The sequence below is a fragment of the Typopeltis vanoorti genome, chromosome 12, assembly GCF_054136105.1.
Source record: "Typopeltis vanoorti isolate ZY-2024b chromosome 12, IOZ_Tvanoo_1.0, whole genome shotgun sequence".
Lineage (NCBI taxonomy): Eukaryota > Metazoa > Arthropoda > Arachnida > Uropygi > Thelyphonidae > Typopeltis > Typopeltis vanoorti.
In genome coordinates this window covers 55,387,282-55,405,282 of record NC_143560.1, presented here as the reverse complement: position 1 = coordinate 55,405,282, position 18,001 = coordinate 55,387,282, and the positions used below count along the sequence as shown (strand labels likewise).

At 34.6% G+C, this 18,001-nt stretch overlaps 1 protein-coding gene across 1 annotated transcript in view; it reads left to right on the top strand.

Annotated features, from left to right (window-relative positions):
• Positions 1–18,001, top strand: part of LOC150100803 (dehydrogenase/reductase SDR family member 12-like) — a 149,900-nt gene that overhangs the window by 76,485 nt on the left and 55,414 nt on the right. Inside the window, exon 5 of the mRNA XM_090401265.1 lies at positions 6,452–6,533. Within this exon, the coding sequence (XP_090257391.1) occupies positions 6,452–6,533 (82 nt within the window). The remainder of the gene's footprint in view (positions 1–6,451; positions 6,534–18,001) is intronic.

Genomic DNA, 18,001 nt, shown 5'->3' with positions numbered 1-18,001 from the left:
ATGCATGGATGTTGACCAGTAGCTGCTCTAGCTCTTGCGTGATTAGAAGAAAGTGGAGCAATGATAGTGGTCAATTCAACAAAGTAGGGCCCATAAAAGTACCTACAGAAAAGGCATAATGGAGAAACAGAGTACTTGTGAGAAAGTGCCCTGTATGTCATCAAGAATTCTTGGGGAGGTTTTGGGTGTACCATCCCAAAATGAGAGCAACATGCTACAGTTGGTTCAGAATAAGGACGTCTAAAGTTAGGAGTTGAGAGTTCTTTTTGTCCAAAATATTACTTTTGGACAAAAAGAACACCAAGTTTCTTGAGGCTGAAGAGGCCATTGATGTAATATGTTTGTGCTGAATAAGCTGTATGTCATGGTTAGCCCATGAAGCAAAAAACGATATTGAAAAGATAATGGAATATTATCATCATCATCAAATTCCTGACATGTATCCTCAAGGGGTGTACAGGATATGATAGCTACATGAAAAATTTACATCATTACTAACTTCCTATTTACAATTTTCCTCCAAATCACTCTGTTACTTATCAAGACTCCAACATTATCAGATCTTATATTTTTATCATCTAAGGCACTTTGTACCGTATCAATCCACCTATATCTTGGTCTTCCTGTGGGTCGTTTTCCTGCCAACCTGGCAGAGAACATTTGTTTTGATAATCTTTCCTCGCCCATTCTATTTAAGTGACCATACCACCTGAGATTAGCTCTGCTAACGCATTCCTGGACGCTGCCAATGTCAAGTTCTTTCCTAATATCCTCGTTTTTAATATGATATTGCCATTAATGCCATCTGTTCACGCCTCTAATCTTTCTCAGGACTCTCGTATTATCTGCAGTCTCTAGTCTTTGGTCAAGTGTTTTACTTCTAACCCAGCTCTCAGATCCGTAGGTTAAAAACTGGTTTGAACACTGTCTTGTATACAGCTAATTTAGTGTTCCAACTAATTTCTCTCTTATTCCATATGAATTTATTTAGTTGATTACCTACCATACCAGTTTTGTTGATTCTGTTGTCTATTTCCATATTTAATTTACCATCTTCAGTAAAAATCGTGCCTAAGTAGCTGAAATGTTTTACTTGTTCCACAGGTTCCCCGTTCACAACACAGTTGACATTTTCAACAATTCTACCTATTTTCATTGTCTTTTTAATGCAAACCTTCATACCATATCTATTACAGCAGTTATTCAATTTAGTCAGGAAATCTTGCAAATTTGTAGCGGATTTATTTAGAAGTATAACATCGTTCGCATAAAGCAAAGAGCTGACATTAACATTTCCAATTTTGATATCATGTTTAATACCACTTTCCTTCATAAAGTGATCCATATAGATAATGAATAACAGAGGGGATAATGTACATCCTTGTCTCACACCAGATTTAACATTAAACCATCTTCCTGTACTTTAATTCTAACTGCTGACTTACAACTCAAATAAAGACTAAGTATTGCTTGATATAATGCTCCATTGACACCATATAACTATAGCGTATTGAATAGGTTCTCTCTTGGCACCTTGTCATATGCCTTTTCCAAATCGACAAAACTTAAATACAGATCTTTGTTATATTTCCATGTTTTCTCAACTATTTGTCGTAAAGTGAAGATCTGAACCTGACAGCCTCTATTTGGCCTGAATCTAGCTTGTTCTTCACCAAGCTTTTCTTCCACAATTCTTTTCAACCGTTTCTCAAGTATACTTGCATAGATGTTGCCAGGAACACTCAGTAGGGAAATACCTCTGTAATTCTCACATTCAGTTTTATTTCCCTTTTTATATATGGGTACTATTAGAGCTGTACTCAAATCATTGGGAATTCGTCCCTCTGTCCAGGCTTTCTGAACTATGCAGTGCAGCCACTGTAAGACTTTTATACCACCATACTTCAGCATTTCTGATCAAATATCATCTACTCCTGCTGCCTTTCCACATTTCAAGTCTTTGATGGCTTTTTCTACTTCAAGTATGGATATGTATTCCTGACTGTATGCCTGTTGAGTGTTTTTTACCACTGTGCTATCACTGCTTGTTTCATTTAGCAATTTTTCGAAGTAATTACTCCATACTTCGAGGATATCTTTTTCTCCCGTTTTCATGTCACGTTTATCATCTCTAACTCCTTTTACAGCACTCTTTCCTTTATTCCTAAGCTTCTTCAACAACCTCCAGAATATTTTGCCACCTCCTTGATATTTGTTTTCTATGTTCTTGCCAAAGTCTTCCCATTACTTTTGTTTAACTAGTTTTACACAGTGTTTAGCTTTCTTACATTTTTCTCTATACATTTGTCTCTAAGAGCACAAGCTGACTTATTTGACAGGAACTTTTGATATGCTTTCTTCTTTTCCTTCACTGCCTCTTTAACTTCCTGTGTCCAACATGGAGTTCTGATTTTTCTATCCTTGCAGACAACCTCACCACATGCCTCTCTGGCTGAATCATTCAGGGTTTTCTTCAGAGTTTGCCACTGAATCTCTAATGTTTGGTTCCTGTTCTCAAACTCTTTCATTTTTTTTTCTTCAATAATCTTTGTGTATTTTAGTCTACAGTTCACATCTGAGAGCTGCTCAACTTTTATTTGCTTTATCATAAAGTAAATGGAAGTGAAGTAAGAACTTTCTTGAGGGTAATAAGATGGGTCCGCATTTTTAATAGCATTGTAATTGAGATGGAAAGGAGATCAGTATTTAAGTCATTGGTTATTGAAGATTGTGAGACTTCAATCATTTGAGTGCTACAGGGTTTCATGAAATGAAGAATAGAAATGAGAGTACTGTAATCAGAAAAAGTATGAATAGGATTTGAAGTCATAGATCATTGATATAAAAGAGGAAGAGTGTGTGGGCAAATACAGAACCCTTGGATATTCTAGCATTGATAAAGAAAGCTGATGAGAAGAGACCATGCAACAAATTACTAAAGAAGAAGCTGGTAATCCATTCGTAAAGGGCAGGAGGAGACCTTAAGATGGTAGCTTGTTCAGAGGACCTTGATGCCAGACATGATCAAATGCCTTTGAAATATCAAGAACAACCACATGATTTCTCAAAATCTTTCCTAGTATCAAGGTTAATCAGGTTTTTTTTTTAATATCCTTCTGGAAAAGGATCAGAGGAGGCATGTGATTGGCAATTTGCAGTAGTGCGAGAGATGATTTGCCTTGTTTATCTGAACAGACGTTGGAGGACAATATGGATTCCAAGAGGTCTGCTTTATCCTCGGGTGAGGTTACTATCAGGATGCAAGAAGAATGGGAACAAGGAAGGACAAAAATTATGGCCAATGGGTTTAATGAGGAACCAGAATGCTTAAGGTCCTGTTGAACAGGAGATAAGCTTATTGCATTTTATTTTTATGAAGTGTACTTTGGAATTGTTGATAATGTAGTGTAAGCTGAATGAAAAGTTAGAATTTTTGATTTAAGCCATTGAATGTACACTACATTCTTAATCATGGACTGCACAGTTTTTTTAGAATTTCTCATTGCTTTGTGCACACAACACTCTTGAATGTGACACTTCTTTAATGTAACGATTCCATAACGTCACACTTTTTTTTCATGACAAAAATTTCTAGATAGCACTGAAAAGACTTTATGAAGAAATTGGAGGATAGGCCAATACTTCATGGTCTTAAAAGTTCAAATCGAAGTAGATAATGCTTTTGGCATGTTATCAACAGCTTTAAGAGAAGAAGAAAGAAGCCACTGTTTTCAGTCCACAATTGATGATTTCATATGGAAGACTGAATAACCAAAATAAACATTTTTTTTTCTATTTTTTACTCAGAATATTTATACTTGATTATATTACTTCCTGGAAAGTAAGTCAGCTCGTGCTCTTAGAGAATACAGAGACAAATGTAAGAAAGCTAAACAATGTGTAAAACTAGCTAAACAAAAGTCATGGGAGGACTTTGGCAAGAACATAGAAAATAAATATGAAAAAGGTGGCAAGATATTCTGGAGATTGTTGAAGAGTTCAGAAATGGAGGAAAGAGTGCTGTAAAAGGAATTAGAGAGGATGAAGGTGACATGAAAACTGGAGAAAAAGATATCTTTGAAGTAATTACTTCGAAAAATTGCTAAATGAAACGAGCAGTGACAGCACATCGGTAAAAAAACACTGACCAGGCATGCAATTAGGAACACATATCCATACTTAAAGTAGAAAAAGCCATTAAAAGCCTGAAATGTGGAAAGGCAGGTGGAGTAGATGATATTCGACCAGAAATGTTCAAGTATGGAGGTATAAAAGTCTTAGAGGGCTGCACTGCATAGTTCGGAAGGCCTAGACAGAGGGACGAATTCCAGATAATTGGAGTAGAGCTCTCATAGTACCCATATATAAAAAGGGAAATAAAATTGAATGTGAGAATTACAGAGGTATTTCTCTACTCAGTGTTCCTGGTAAGATTTATACCAGTATACTTGAAAAACGGTTGAGAAGAATTGTGGAAGAAAAGCTTGGTGAAGAACAAGCTAGATTCAGGCCAAATAGAGGCTGTCAGGATCAGATCTTCACTTTACGACAAATAGTGGAGAAATCATGGGAATATAACAAAGAATCTGTATTTAAGTTTTGTAGATCTGGAAAAATCATATGACAAGGTGCCAAGAGAGAAGCTATTCAAAATGCTACAGTTGTATGGTGTCATTGGGGCATTATATTATGCAATACTTAGTCTTTATTTGAGTTATAAGTCAGCAATTAGAATTGAAGAAAGTACAGGAAAATGGTTTATATTAAATCTTGTGTCAGACAAGGATGCATTATCTCCTCTGTTATTCATTATCTATATGGATCATTATGGAGAAAGTGGTATTAAACCTGATATCAAAATTGGAGATGTTAATCTCAGCTCTTTGCTTTATGCAGATGATGTTATACTTCTAAATAAATCTGCTACAAGTCTGCAAGATTCCCTGACTAAATTGAATAACTGTTGTAATAGATATGGTATGAAGGTCAGCAATAACAAGACAATGAAAATAGGCATGATGGGAAGTCAACTGAATAAATTTATATGGAATAAGAGAGAAATTGGTTAAAACACTAAATTAACTGTATTCAAGACAGTGTTCAAACCAATTTTAACTTATGGATCTGAGAGCTGGGTTAGAAATAAAACACTTGACCAAAGACAGGAGACCACAGATATGAGAGTCCTGAGAAAGATTAGGGGCATGAACAGATGGCATCAATGGCAATATCATATTAAAAATGAGGATATTAGGAAAGAACTTGACTTTGTTGGCATCCATGAATGCATTATCAGAGCTAATCTCCTTAAACAGAATGGGAGAGGAAAGATTAGCAAAAAAGTGTTCTTTATAGGTAGGCATGAAAAAGAACCAGAAGAAGGCCAAGATATAAGTGGATTAATACGGTAAAAAGTGTCATAGAAGATAGAAATATAAGATCTGATAATATTGAAGTCTTGACAGGTAATAGATTGATTCGGAGAAAAATTATAGATAGGAAGTTAGTAATGATGTAAATTTTTCATGTAGCACTATCATATCCTGTACACCCCTTGAGGGCACATGTCAGGAATTTGATGATGATTATATTACTTTGCATTAATAATTACATACTGTGAAGGAAACTAGCTGACAAAACCTTTAAGACATGTTAATGCACTACTTCTGCATATTGTAAACACATAAGCAATAAGGTGTGATTAAGGGGATGAGGAGGTTAAATATGGCTTATATAAAATTCAGATTACATGAAGTGTGTGGCATGTATCTTTTACATAAGTCTGGATTGCCTGTATTTTTAAATTATAATATATAAATCATAATTTATTTATTTATTTTAATTTTCTTATTTCCTTATTTATCTCATCTTCATTTATGTTAGATCTAGTGGCCTGTTCTGGCCAACTGACTTGTCTTTTATGAACCCCAATTTTTAATAATAACAGTGAAGTTAATCCTGTCTCCATTGTCTGCTAGTTTGGTAGTACATGGGTTCTCTGGATTTGCATGTTTTTATGGAGGGTGGGGGAGGGGTAGCAACCAAAGTTTCAGAAAAGGATTGCATTGCTTCTTTGGCCATGTTCATTCTTTTGCTTTGGATTTCTCATTGAAGGTATTTTATTTGAGATGGTGAATTTTTAATATAAATTATTAAATTATGTAGAATTGTTCAATCATTTAGATTATCATTAGTAATTTAATCATGTATACTACTATTTATAGTATCCTTGTACATTTCTTATATCAGGAATTTGAATGATTGTTCAATCATAAGTTCAAACCATAAACATATAAGGTATATGTTATGATCTTATAAGTTTGTTTAAACAAATAACTTTTAAAAAAATAAAAACTGTATATTATGATTTGAATTATAAATTATGAAGTGTATTTTCATTTAAGAACTATTGTAATATAGGTATTGTATATAGGTATTGTAATTTAATTAGGTAAACAATGCTGGCTGTATGATGAATGTCAAAGAACAAAATTCAGAAGGCCTTGATGTAACGTTTGCAGTTAATACATTAGGTAACAGTTTTATTTTTTAAATAAATCTTTATTATATAATTAGGTTTATAGATGCATAAGGATCTTAGAAAATAATAAGCTCTACATTTATTATTCCCAAGGTAAAATACTTTCTACATACACACACACACATACATATATATATATATATATATATATATATATATATTGGTTATAGTACCTTCTCTTGCTGTTTGCACCACTTATGTTCTGAGTATTGCAGAGTTTTGTTATGCTTCTTTGTTTATATAATAGGCATTATAAATAGCTCGCATTTTTTATTTTTTAACTTTCATTTGACACATATTTTCTTTTATATTATAGCTGAGTCTTGCCATTTGCAGTTCTGTTCTTGAAGATTTATGTAAATGGCATACTAAAGGCATTGTGCAAAAAAATAAAAATAAAATTAAAAAATAATGGCTTGGGTTTTCTACCTTCAACCTATTGCTATATTTTGCCTTTTATATATAGATTTTTTTTTATTTAATGTACATTATTTTATAGCCATTATAATACAAATTTTCTATAAAAAAATAAGGTGGTAAGGTGCCTGTGTAGCCCCATGGAAATGTTGTCATCTGTAGTTCTAGGCTAGGCTACCTGAAGAAAAATCATTGCACATTAGGCAAGTAGGGATTCCCTTCCAGAATTTTGGTTTTTTAACAATCTCAAAAATTGACCATAGAACTCAAGCTGTTGTAAACAGTAATACAAGTGTTGTGGTTTAGGGCCATGATGTTCAGCATTGTCTGCTACTCTCTCTTTATGAAAAGCCTCAATTCATTGAAAGCTTGGGCTCACTATTGGAAGCCTAAAAGATGAAGACTGGCTGCCAATCTGTCTTCTAAAAGTTAGTTAGGGGCTAAAGGAGCTCTGCCTACTCCCTTTGGGAGATAAAAGGCATCAGAGGAAGATTAATAATATCAGAAGGTGATATTATTAATACTTGGTGCCTCTGAAGATATAGAAACTTATCATAAGAAGTTACTCTATAGGACAACTTTTCTCTCATTCCATTTATCTCTTTTGCCTGTTAATTATTTTTTGTTCACAGGCTAGTTTATAAAGTGGAAAACCTTTTACTACATTTGCATGAGGTCATCTAACTCACCTTTACTTGAAAAAAAAGTCCTTATAAATGTTCCTCCATTCATATTCTTCATGTAATATTTGTAATAATACAATAGATGATCACTATATGAATCCTAGGGACCAGAGATATAGTGCTATAGTCAATTTAAGTACACATACAGACTCCCGTGCTCCATTATGAAACCAAAGAAATTGTGAGAAATTAAAAAAATCATGATAATGAACATGACAATTGAAGATTTCCAGCTATTTTTGATCAGAATGTAATCAGTACAATTTTTAATTATACCATACCATGAACCTTATGTGGACATAATTCCCCTGCTATCATCAGCAGCACTCCTGCTCCCTGCTTATCCTTTATATCCTCTTGAAAAATACTGTATCCTTCTGTTTCTATTCTCATTAGTATATCATCCTCATTCAACCATGTTTCACTTATTCCAACAAAATAGCAAACCAAAGAAAAACCCTAAGCAATATTATTAACATAATAAAACTGAAAGATATAACTATACTAAACAACTAAAACACAATAGAAACAGAGTTAAAGAAAATAATCTTTGACAGTGTAGAAAATACATAAAAATGGGTAGTTATGGTAAATGCTGCAAGAAAAACACTTGGTACAACAATTGGAGCAAATAACAATATGGATAACCATAAACATTTTGTAAACATTAGAAGAAAAAAGAGGTACAAAAAATACTTGGCACTGAAAAACTAATTCAAGATATGAAAGTGGATTTGGCAAAGTTGAGGCAAAGCAACATTATAAAAAGACTGAAAAACAAAATAGATAGAATGTGCAGATCTTCCAGAAACACTTTGTTGGAAGTAAAAGCAAAAATGTGTGAAGAAGCCAATAAAAAGAATGATAACAAGATCATAATCTTGTTATCGTTCTTTACAATCTTGTTTTGGGGTGTCTTTTATGATTTTATATACATATAAAATTATAAAAGACACCCCAAAAACAGCCATTAAAAATGAAAGACAAAAACGATATTAAAACTGGAATAATTCAAGAGATTAAAAAAAATTGAGAAAGAATATTACCAGATACTTTTCCAGAAGACTGGAAAAACCAAATTATGATGAACTTCCTACTGAACTGTGAATATATTGTAGCATAGCAGTCATCAATTTCCTTCTTGAGCTTTTTAACCAAATATTATAATATTGATGAAATTCTAGGTGACTAAAAGAAAGGCATCATAATACCAATTTTCAAAAAGCGAGATAAATGAAGGTATGAAATTATAGACCCATAACTTTGCTAAGTCATAGCTACAAAATCTTCATATGCATTATTCAAAATAGAATCCAAACTTTCATGAAAGATAATAGGAGAAGATCAAGCAGGCACTTCAGACCTGAAAAGTCTTCTATAGCACCATATAAAGATCTGCTAAGAGCACCATATTTTTACAGTTAATAGCCTGGCTAAAAAGTACTGGGCCTACATTTTGCCTATATACTGCAGCTTTATTGACTTCAAACAAGCATTTGATTCCACTGACAGGAACGAAAGGATAAAAATCTTCAAATCTATGATGTTAGATTTAGTGGATATAGCTGCAGAGGATATAGTTAAGGTATTTAGTGTGCAATTCACCAGTGTATTTTATTCTCATCAGTGTGATATCATGAGAAGCTCTTGGATAGAGGGAATGGATGGGCTGCTTAGTGAGTGTGCAAGAGGTATATGAAGAATTTAAGTAAATGTGATGATATATCACAAAAATGTCTTAAGGGAATGTTCCAGGGATTTAGCATCAGCATTGCCCTATCTGTTTAACAAGAGTCTTGCAACAGCACAGGTCCCAAATCAGTGGTAGGAATGTAAAATTCACTTCATAAAGGTGGTGATAAGAATAAGGCTACAAATTATGGGATGATTTGTATATCCTAGGGTTGTATTAAGGTATTGGAGAGGTGGGTAAGAGCTAGTATACAAAAAATAGGTTGATAACAGTGGTATTCTTTGTGCTTGTCAGCATCGGTTTGTTAAAGGAAGGTCATGTTTTACTAACTTGCTTATGTACTGTAATAAGATAATCAATGTATTGGACAAGAAAGAGAGGAGGTGGGGGTATATACTTAGATTTTGCAGTGGTTTTTGATAGATTCATCATCATTGTTTATTTATAATTTTTTACAGTTATAAATAGGGAAACAAAACAAATGAGTCTTGTGTACACTGAGATTGGACTTGGAAGTTCTTATGATGTGAAGGAAAGCCAGACTTCTCTGCTGTATGCTAATTGACAGATATCTAATGCGGAGAATTGGGAGGAAACAGGGAGAATGTTGCTGATGTATTTCCAATATTGAGTTCGGGGTCTGCTTCTTTTTCTTTTCCCATCTGTAGGGGCGTAACGAACCAGAGCATCAGAAGGTGCAGAGGGTGGGTGTCTGAGTTGGTGGTCAAGCCATTTTATTTGGTTGCTTTGAACAGTGCTGACCAGAGAATCTTGCTGGTTTTTTCTAATATAGTAGAGTTGGGAATGTGGTCTTGCCAGGAATAGTTCAGGATATTTCTTAAACAAGTAGTTCTAAAGCTGTTTATAATATTGGTTGCTGCTTTTGTTGAGATGTTCCAGGTCTGGGAGCTGTATAGAAAGATAGACTGGCTGGTGCCAGTCTATCTTTCTATACTTAGAAAGGCAACTGGGGTGCAGTATCCTGGAAAAGGAAAGTCACTAATGGTGTGCTGCAGGGTTCTGTTTTGGGACCATTGTGATTTAATTTGTGTATTAATGATGTTGGGATGGGTTTAGCTGGTGATACAACTGTTTGCAGATGATGCAAAACTGAGGAGAGTGATGAGGAATCAAGCAGATGTAGCTTTACAGGAGGACTTGAATAAATTGTATAAGTTGGCAACTGTATGGAACCATCAGTTTAATGTTGCAAATTGTAAGGTTCTGAAATTTGGTAGGCAACAATGGGATCAAAGTATACACTACATGGGAAAATTTTGGAGGAAGTAGAGGAGACAAGAGACTTTGGAGTGGTGGTGGAAAAGGATCTGAAGTTCAGAGGTCACATTGCATAAGTTGTGAAGTCATCACATGAGATTATGGCAGTGATGTGGAGGACCTTAATGTGCAGATTAAAATGGTTCTGGTTCCATTGTATAAGGCCTTGATCAGGCCTTGTATGGATTATTGTGCACAGGTTTGGTCTCCTGATTTTCATGGTGATGAAGGTATATTGGAAAGAGTGCTGGCTAGTACTGTTCTTTGAGATGTGAGATATGAGGACAGATCAATGTTTATGTATTTTAGACAGTTCACATCTGAGAGCTGCTCAACTTTCTTACATGTTCTTCTTTTCAATATGAAATTCAATTTTATCCTGCTCAAGACTAAATGGTGATCACTTCCAATTTCAAATCCTCTGTGCACTCTAGTGCCTACACCAGTGAGAAAGCATAGCTATCAAGAATAACATAGTAAGTGATACTTTTCTTATTCCTTGCCTCTTCTCTCCATGCGAATTTGTGCACATTTTTATTTTGGAACATTGTATTAGTAATAACCAGTCCATGTCCTGATCAGAAATCCAACAGGTATTTGTCATTATTATTAGCTTTGCTCTTTTCTCCAAATTTTCCCAAAATATTTTTGTATGTCTGACAATCATTTCCTACTCTTCTATTTAGATCCCAACATTTTCCTTTTTCATTGTGCTTTTTCTAAAGCCTCAAAAAATTCTTCCACTTCTACCTTAGTAGAACCTTCTGTCCGACCATAGACACAAATAAGTCTCATTGTCCAGTTCCCCATTCTGATATTTGGCAGGCCACATCACTCTACTTGATATGGCCTGCCATTCAAGAAGAATTACTGGGTTAATGTGGAAGAAATTTTTCATAGAATGGGAGAAGGTTGTAGAACAAGGGGGATATCCCTGGAAGATGTATAAAGAGGGTGTGAGCTGGGGCGTAATGAGCAGGTTCTTTTTATAGAGAATGGCTGGTGAGCAGAATGCATTGCCTGACATTGTAGTGTTACATCCTGAACGAAGCACTTTATTAAAGAAACAATTCATTCAGGATTTAACAAGTCAGAAAAATCAGCTGAGAGAAAAAACTTGTACTCAAGCAGAAGAAATAAAGTACTAACTGTAAATAGAAATAGAATTACCTCTTTTAGTAGAATTGTAATACCATGTAAAGAACTTCGTGTATAAATTAGTATTATATGAAATGCATCATGTATACAATGAATGGGTAAATTAGATGTAAACATTAGTCCAAAGGTCACGGGCAGGCCTGAGGCATTGGCAATCTCGGAATGCGACGCACATTCGTTTCCGGAAGATGCTGCTATGATCTCGCGATGTGCTGAAGTTGCCGCGGTCGGGAAAAGATCGCAGAAAGTAGTAAAAGGCACTATCGCAGCTAGTAAGAGGGTGCTAAAAAGGGGAGAAGTGAAGAGAGAATAAAAAGGGTTTGTATCCCTTTCTCAAGGCTTTTTTTGCCTGTTTTACTGGATGATGATTTGACTTCTCTTGGACTGGTGGTTCCTGATGGTGTTTCTTGGCGATAGTTTGATATCGGAAGGTGCGCCTTTCCCTCCAGTGTCTGAATTTCTGCCGGTACTAAAGCGTGAGATGTCGGCACATGCTGCCTTCGCTGAAAGTTCCGACGGAATACTTTCGCGGATGTATATTATGAACTGGCAGCTAGAAACGAGGATTGCCCGAAACAGATCGAGAATAGACGAGGAAAAAAACGCCAGGTGTAGAGCATAGTTTAATCTGATGACCTTAGTGACCCACCCACCACGTGGACACAGGCTTATGGAAGAATCGAAAGGTAATTCAAACAAAGAAGGACAGTTCAGACGGACCTGGAGATCCTGCCCCAAGAAATGATAAAGTACAGATTTTGTTGTATAATTACCCAGTCGGAAAAAGGGAAAGATCATTGTAGTGTATTAATCGAGTATGGACAGTATTTGAGAACTTTAAGTGATTATTTAGCAGTGGCTGATATCCATAAGACAAATTGTCCACGACAGAAGTCAAATCATCATCCAACAAAACAGGCGAAAAAAAGCCTTGAGAAAGGGATGCAAACCATTTTTATTCTGTCTTCACTTCTTCCCTTTTTAGCACCCTCTTACTAGCTGCGATAGCGCCCTCTTACTACTTTCTGCGATCTTTTCCCGCCCATGGCAACTTCGGCACATCACGAGATCATAGCAGCGTCTTCTGGGAAACGAATGTGCGCCGCTTTCCGAGATTGCCAATGCCTCAGGCCTGCCCGTGACCTTTGGACTAATGTTTACATCTAATTTACCCATTCATTGTATAGATGATTGTGACTAGCTTAATATGCAAGACTAAAATAGTAGGTAGAAAATTGAGTAGAAGTGTATAATGTGTATATTATGTGTGTTAAGTCTCTAACTCAAAAGATGGATTTATTATAAGACTATTACACATTTTTATAAAATCTTTATCAAGTAGCTTTATTTTTATCCTCCTACATGTTTCGCCAATCTGTTTCTATTGGCATCCTTAGGGAATACAAATCAGTAAGCACAAAATGAAGGTTACAGACTAGGTTACAACCGATGGTTCTAAATCATACAAATATTGGTATTGTGCGTGACGATGTGCGTGTCTCGTTAACGTGATTTATTCGTGATGACTCATGACGTAATTGTTATGAAAGTTCATTTCTTTGATATTTAATGATCTGATAAAAGTTTTCCAAATTTCTGGTAAAATTAGACCTTGATTCTTGTTTAGGTTTTCAGTTTTACGGACGACTGTAGCTGCTTCTTTAAAGGTTCTTGAATGGTAGTTATCTTTTGTGTATGGCATAAGGCTCTTATCCCACTCAATGTGATAGTTAGTAGAGGCAAAGTGGCATGAAAGGCCTGAAATGTCTTGTCTGTTATTTCTGACATATCCTATGTGTTCTTTCTTTCTCGTTTCGAAGCTTCTAGATGTCTGATCTACGTAACTAATACCACACGAGCAAGGAATATTATATACTCCAGAGTATTTGTAGAATGGGTGAGGATCTTTCGGTGATCTTAAAAATTTCCGAATAGTATTGATTGGTTTGAATGCCACTCTGATCTTGTATGGTTTTAAAAGGTTAGCTAATTTTTTGGAAAGGTTGTTGACAAAAGGAATTGTAATTGTACTGATGTATTGGACGTCATCACGTTGTCGATGTGGTATATCAGTAAATAGAATCTTGTTATAGAGTCTTTTAGGGTAACCATTTAAAGAAAGTTCTCTGGATATTGTGGTTAATTCCGTTAGTAGGTCATCCTTGTCTGTCATATACTGTATAGCTCTTTTCTTGAGACTATGGATAATGCTAAGTTTCTGAGCTATGTGATGAGCTGAGTTGAAATGGAGGTAACGTCCAGTATTTGTAGGTTTTCTGTATACAGATAGGTTGATACTATTATTGCATTGTTTCTTTATTAAAATGTCAAGGAATGGCAGTTTTTTATCTTTTTCCATTTCTAATGTGAATTTGATGGTATTGTGGAAACTATTGATTTGGTTGAGGTAATTCATTAGTTCTTCTTTTGTATGATCCCAAATGATAAAGATGTCATCTACATATCTGTACCAAATTTTCGGTTTTGGAAAGATCTGGGTTAAGATTTTTTTCTCTAGATCTTCCATGAATAAGTCAGCACAAGGAGGTGAGAGGGGGCTACCCATAGCTAATCCAGTGAGTTGTTTTTAGATCGTTTCTTGCCAAATGAAATAGTTAGAAGTTAAACAGTGATTGAACAAAGTAGTGATGTTTCTTGGGAACAATTTGTCTAAGATGTTGATGACTTCAACCACTGGAATGTTAGTAAACAGAGATGTGATGTCCAGGCTTGGTAGTATATCCTCTTCAAAAATAGGGATGTTTTTTATTTTATCTATAAAATGTTTTGAGTTTTTAATATAAGTATCCGAGACGTGAATGTGTTGTTGTAAAATCTTCGCAAGATACTTGGATAGTTGGTAAGTGGGAGAATAGATTCCATCAACTATTGGACGTAATGGTATACCTTCTTTGTGAATTTTTGGAAGGCCATACAATCTAGGAGTAAGTGAGTGCATAGATTTTAATTTTTTTATAATTTCTATAGGCCAATTATTCATTCCATGTAATAATTCATTGGTATCATTATGATTTTTAGTGGTAGGATCTCTACTGAGAACTTCATATACAGACCTGTCAGATAATAGATTTTTAATTTTTTCTTTATAATCTGAAGTATTTAATATAACTGTATTATTACCTTTGTCGGCTTTGAGTATGATGATATCTTTATTATTCCTTAATTTGAGAAGCATTCTTCTTTCCATTTGGTTAGAGTTGGTGTTAGGAGATCTTGACTGAGCTGAAAGGATTATGCTGCTTTTTAATCGCAAGTCATTAGCTGTTGGAGCTGGTAGTAATGAGAAGGCTTTTTCTAAGTTGCAGATGAACTCTATTTTAGGAATGACAGTGGGTTTTAAAGCAAAGTTGAAATCTTTTTTGAGGATAGAGATCTCAGGTTTACTTAAAACGTGTTTAGATAGGTTAATTATCACTTGCTTATCTGGTAGAGAAGGTTTGCAGTTGTTATGATTATCATACAGTAAATTGAATTTATCAATTTGTGTCTTTTTACTGTGATTAAATGTTTTGGTAAAACTGTGGTTAATCATATTGTCTAATAGTTGCCATGTCTCAGTGTCAAGATTATTAGAGATATCTGTGAATAAATTATAGCACTGTGAGTCTATTTTGCTAAGCATGAATCTCGTATGGCGAATTCTTTCTCTAAGAAGAACATACGAAGTTCGTTGGTAAATCAAGTTGGCTTGTCTAGTTTTATAAAATTGTTTCAAACGAAGAAATTTTGGGATAACGCTATTGTCTCTACATCTTTTTAAAAAAGTCAGATGGTTTAAATACCTAGCTTTTTTGCATTTTAAACCTTCGAGATTGCGTACCTTTTGTTTGGTGAACTCGTCGATCCTGTTCATTATGTTGAATTTTTTCTTGACAATTATTCATAAGACTATTACACTTTTTTATAAAATCTTTATCAAGTAGCTTTATTTTTATCCTCCTACATGTTTCGCCAATCTGTTTCTATTGGCATCCTCAGGGAATACAAATCAGTAAGCACAAAATGAAGATTACAGACTAGGTTATAACCGATGGTTCTAAATCATACAAAAATTGGTATTGTGCGTGACAATGTGCGTGTCTCGTTAACGTGATTTATTCGTGATGACTCATGACGTAATTGTTATGAAAGTTCATTTCTTTGATATTGATAAAGATTTTATAAAAAAGTGTAATAGTCTTATGAATAATTGTAAAGAAAAAATTCAACATAGATGGATTTATTGTTCATGTATTAGAGTATTAATCAGTTTGAAAAAGTTTGATTTAGCATGTCCTTGAACTGATTGAAAGTGACATTGGTCTAAGTGTATATTATGTCTTTTGATTCCAATAAATATGTTTTTTCTTTTATACCTGAGTTTTGCCTGTGATATGAACCAAAACTACCACGTAACAGGGGAGGAATTGAAAGAAAGGCATAACATGTTATAGAGGTTACGACTGCAAACCAGAATTTACTTAGCCATAGTAGAGCATTTAATTTATGAGTTTAAGCACTAAATTTATTCACCTATGTGCAACAAAGGTCTGGAAAAGTCTCCCTGAATAAGAGTCCATTCTATTCTAAGATATTGGCTGGCACAGCTTTAAAAAATAAATTTGTCAATATCTGAAGAGGAGACGGCCCCAGAAAGAAATTAGAGGATTCGTTTCTTTTAGCAAGGAATGACCTTTAACAGTCAGGGTAAGCAAGTGAGTAAAATTAGGAATCGACTAGAGATAAAGAATTTGCTTTCCTTATAGAATGAACACGTAAGAAGTGATACAGATATTAGAGTCAGGGAAATTTTATAAGTCTTGTAGTTATTGTAGAGAGGTAAATTCATAAAGGAAGTAAATTATTTTAAGAAGAGCAACCACATAAAATGGCGCACACGGCAATACATAACAATGGCGCAGACCCGGCAAATATATAACAATGGCGCAGCCGGTAGGATGTGATTAGGTCCCGAAAAATTAAGTAAATTGACCTATCACAGTGAGTTGGTCTTTGGTTCTGATTGCCTGATATTCATATCAGGCAATCAGAAATTTGTTGGAAATAGTGGAAATTTTGAGAAAAGAATCTTATATTTCAGTGTAAGCTCTAGTACAAGTATGTCTGTCCCAACTAGTTCCTATTTTTGTAAACCTATTTTTGAGTTTTTGACCTAAAGTTTTAATTTTGCAAATATAAATCTATACAAATTTAGTTCACTGTGAAGATTTCATTAAGACATTAATTAAAATAAATGATATTACACACCATCTTTCTGAAAATTTATAATATTACTTCTCTAAAATGCAAATCAGTATAATATAGCAAATTTGCCTATATTCTTAAGGAGCACCCCTGGTATAGAAATAGTGATTATTCATCATCATCATCAAATTCCTGCCATGTACCCTCAAGGGGTGTACAGGATATGACAGTACTACATGAAAAAATTACATCATTACTAACTTCCTATCTACAATTTTCCTCCAAATCAGTCTGTTACTTGTCAAGACTCCAACATTATCAGATCTTATATTTCTATCGTCTAAGGCACTTTGTACTGTATCAATCCACCTATATCTTGGTCTTCCTCTGGGTCGTTTTCCTGCCAACCTGGCAGAGAACACTTGTTTTGCTAATCTTTCCTCTCCCATTCTATTTAAGTGACCATACCACCCGAGATTAGCTCTGCTAACGCATTCCTGGATGCTGACAAAGTCAAGTTCTTTCCTAATATCCTCATTTTTAATATGATATTGTCATTGATGCCATCTGTTCACGCCTCTAATCTTTCTCAGGACTCTCATATCTGCGGTCTCTAGTCTTTGGTCAAGTGTTTTACTTCTGACCCAGCTCTCAGATCCATAAGTTAAAACTGGTTTGAACACTGTCTTGTATATAGCTAATTTAGTGTTCTGACTAATTTCTCTCTTATTCCATATGAATTTATTCAATTGACTTCCCACGATACCAGCTTTGCTGATTCTGTTGTCTATTTCTATATTTAATTTACCATCTTCAGTAAAAATCGTGCCTAAGTAGCTGAAATGTTTTACTTGTTCCACAGGTTCTCCATTCACAACACAGTTGACATTTTCAATGATTCTGCCTATTTTCATTGTCTTTGTCTTTTTAATGCTCACCTTCATACCATATCTATTACAGCAGTTATTCAATTTAGTCAGGAAATCTTGCAAACTTGTAGCGGATTTATTTAGAAGTATAACATCA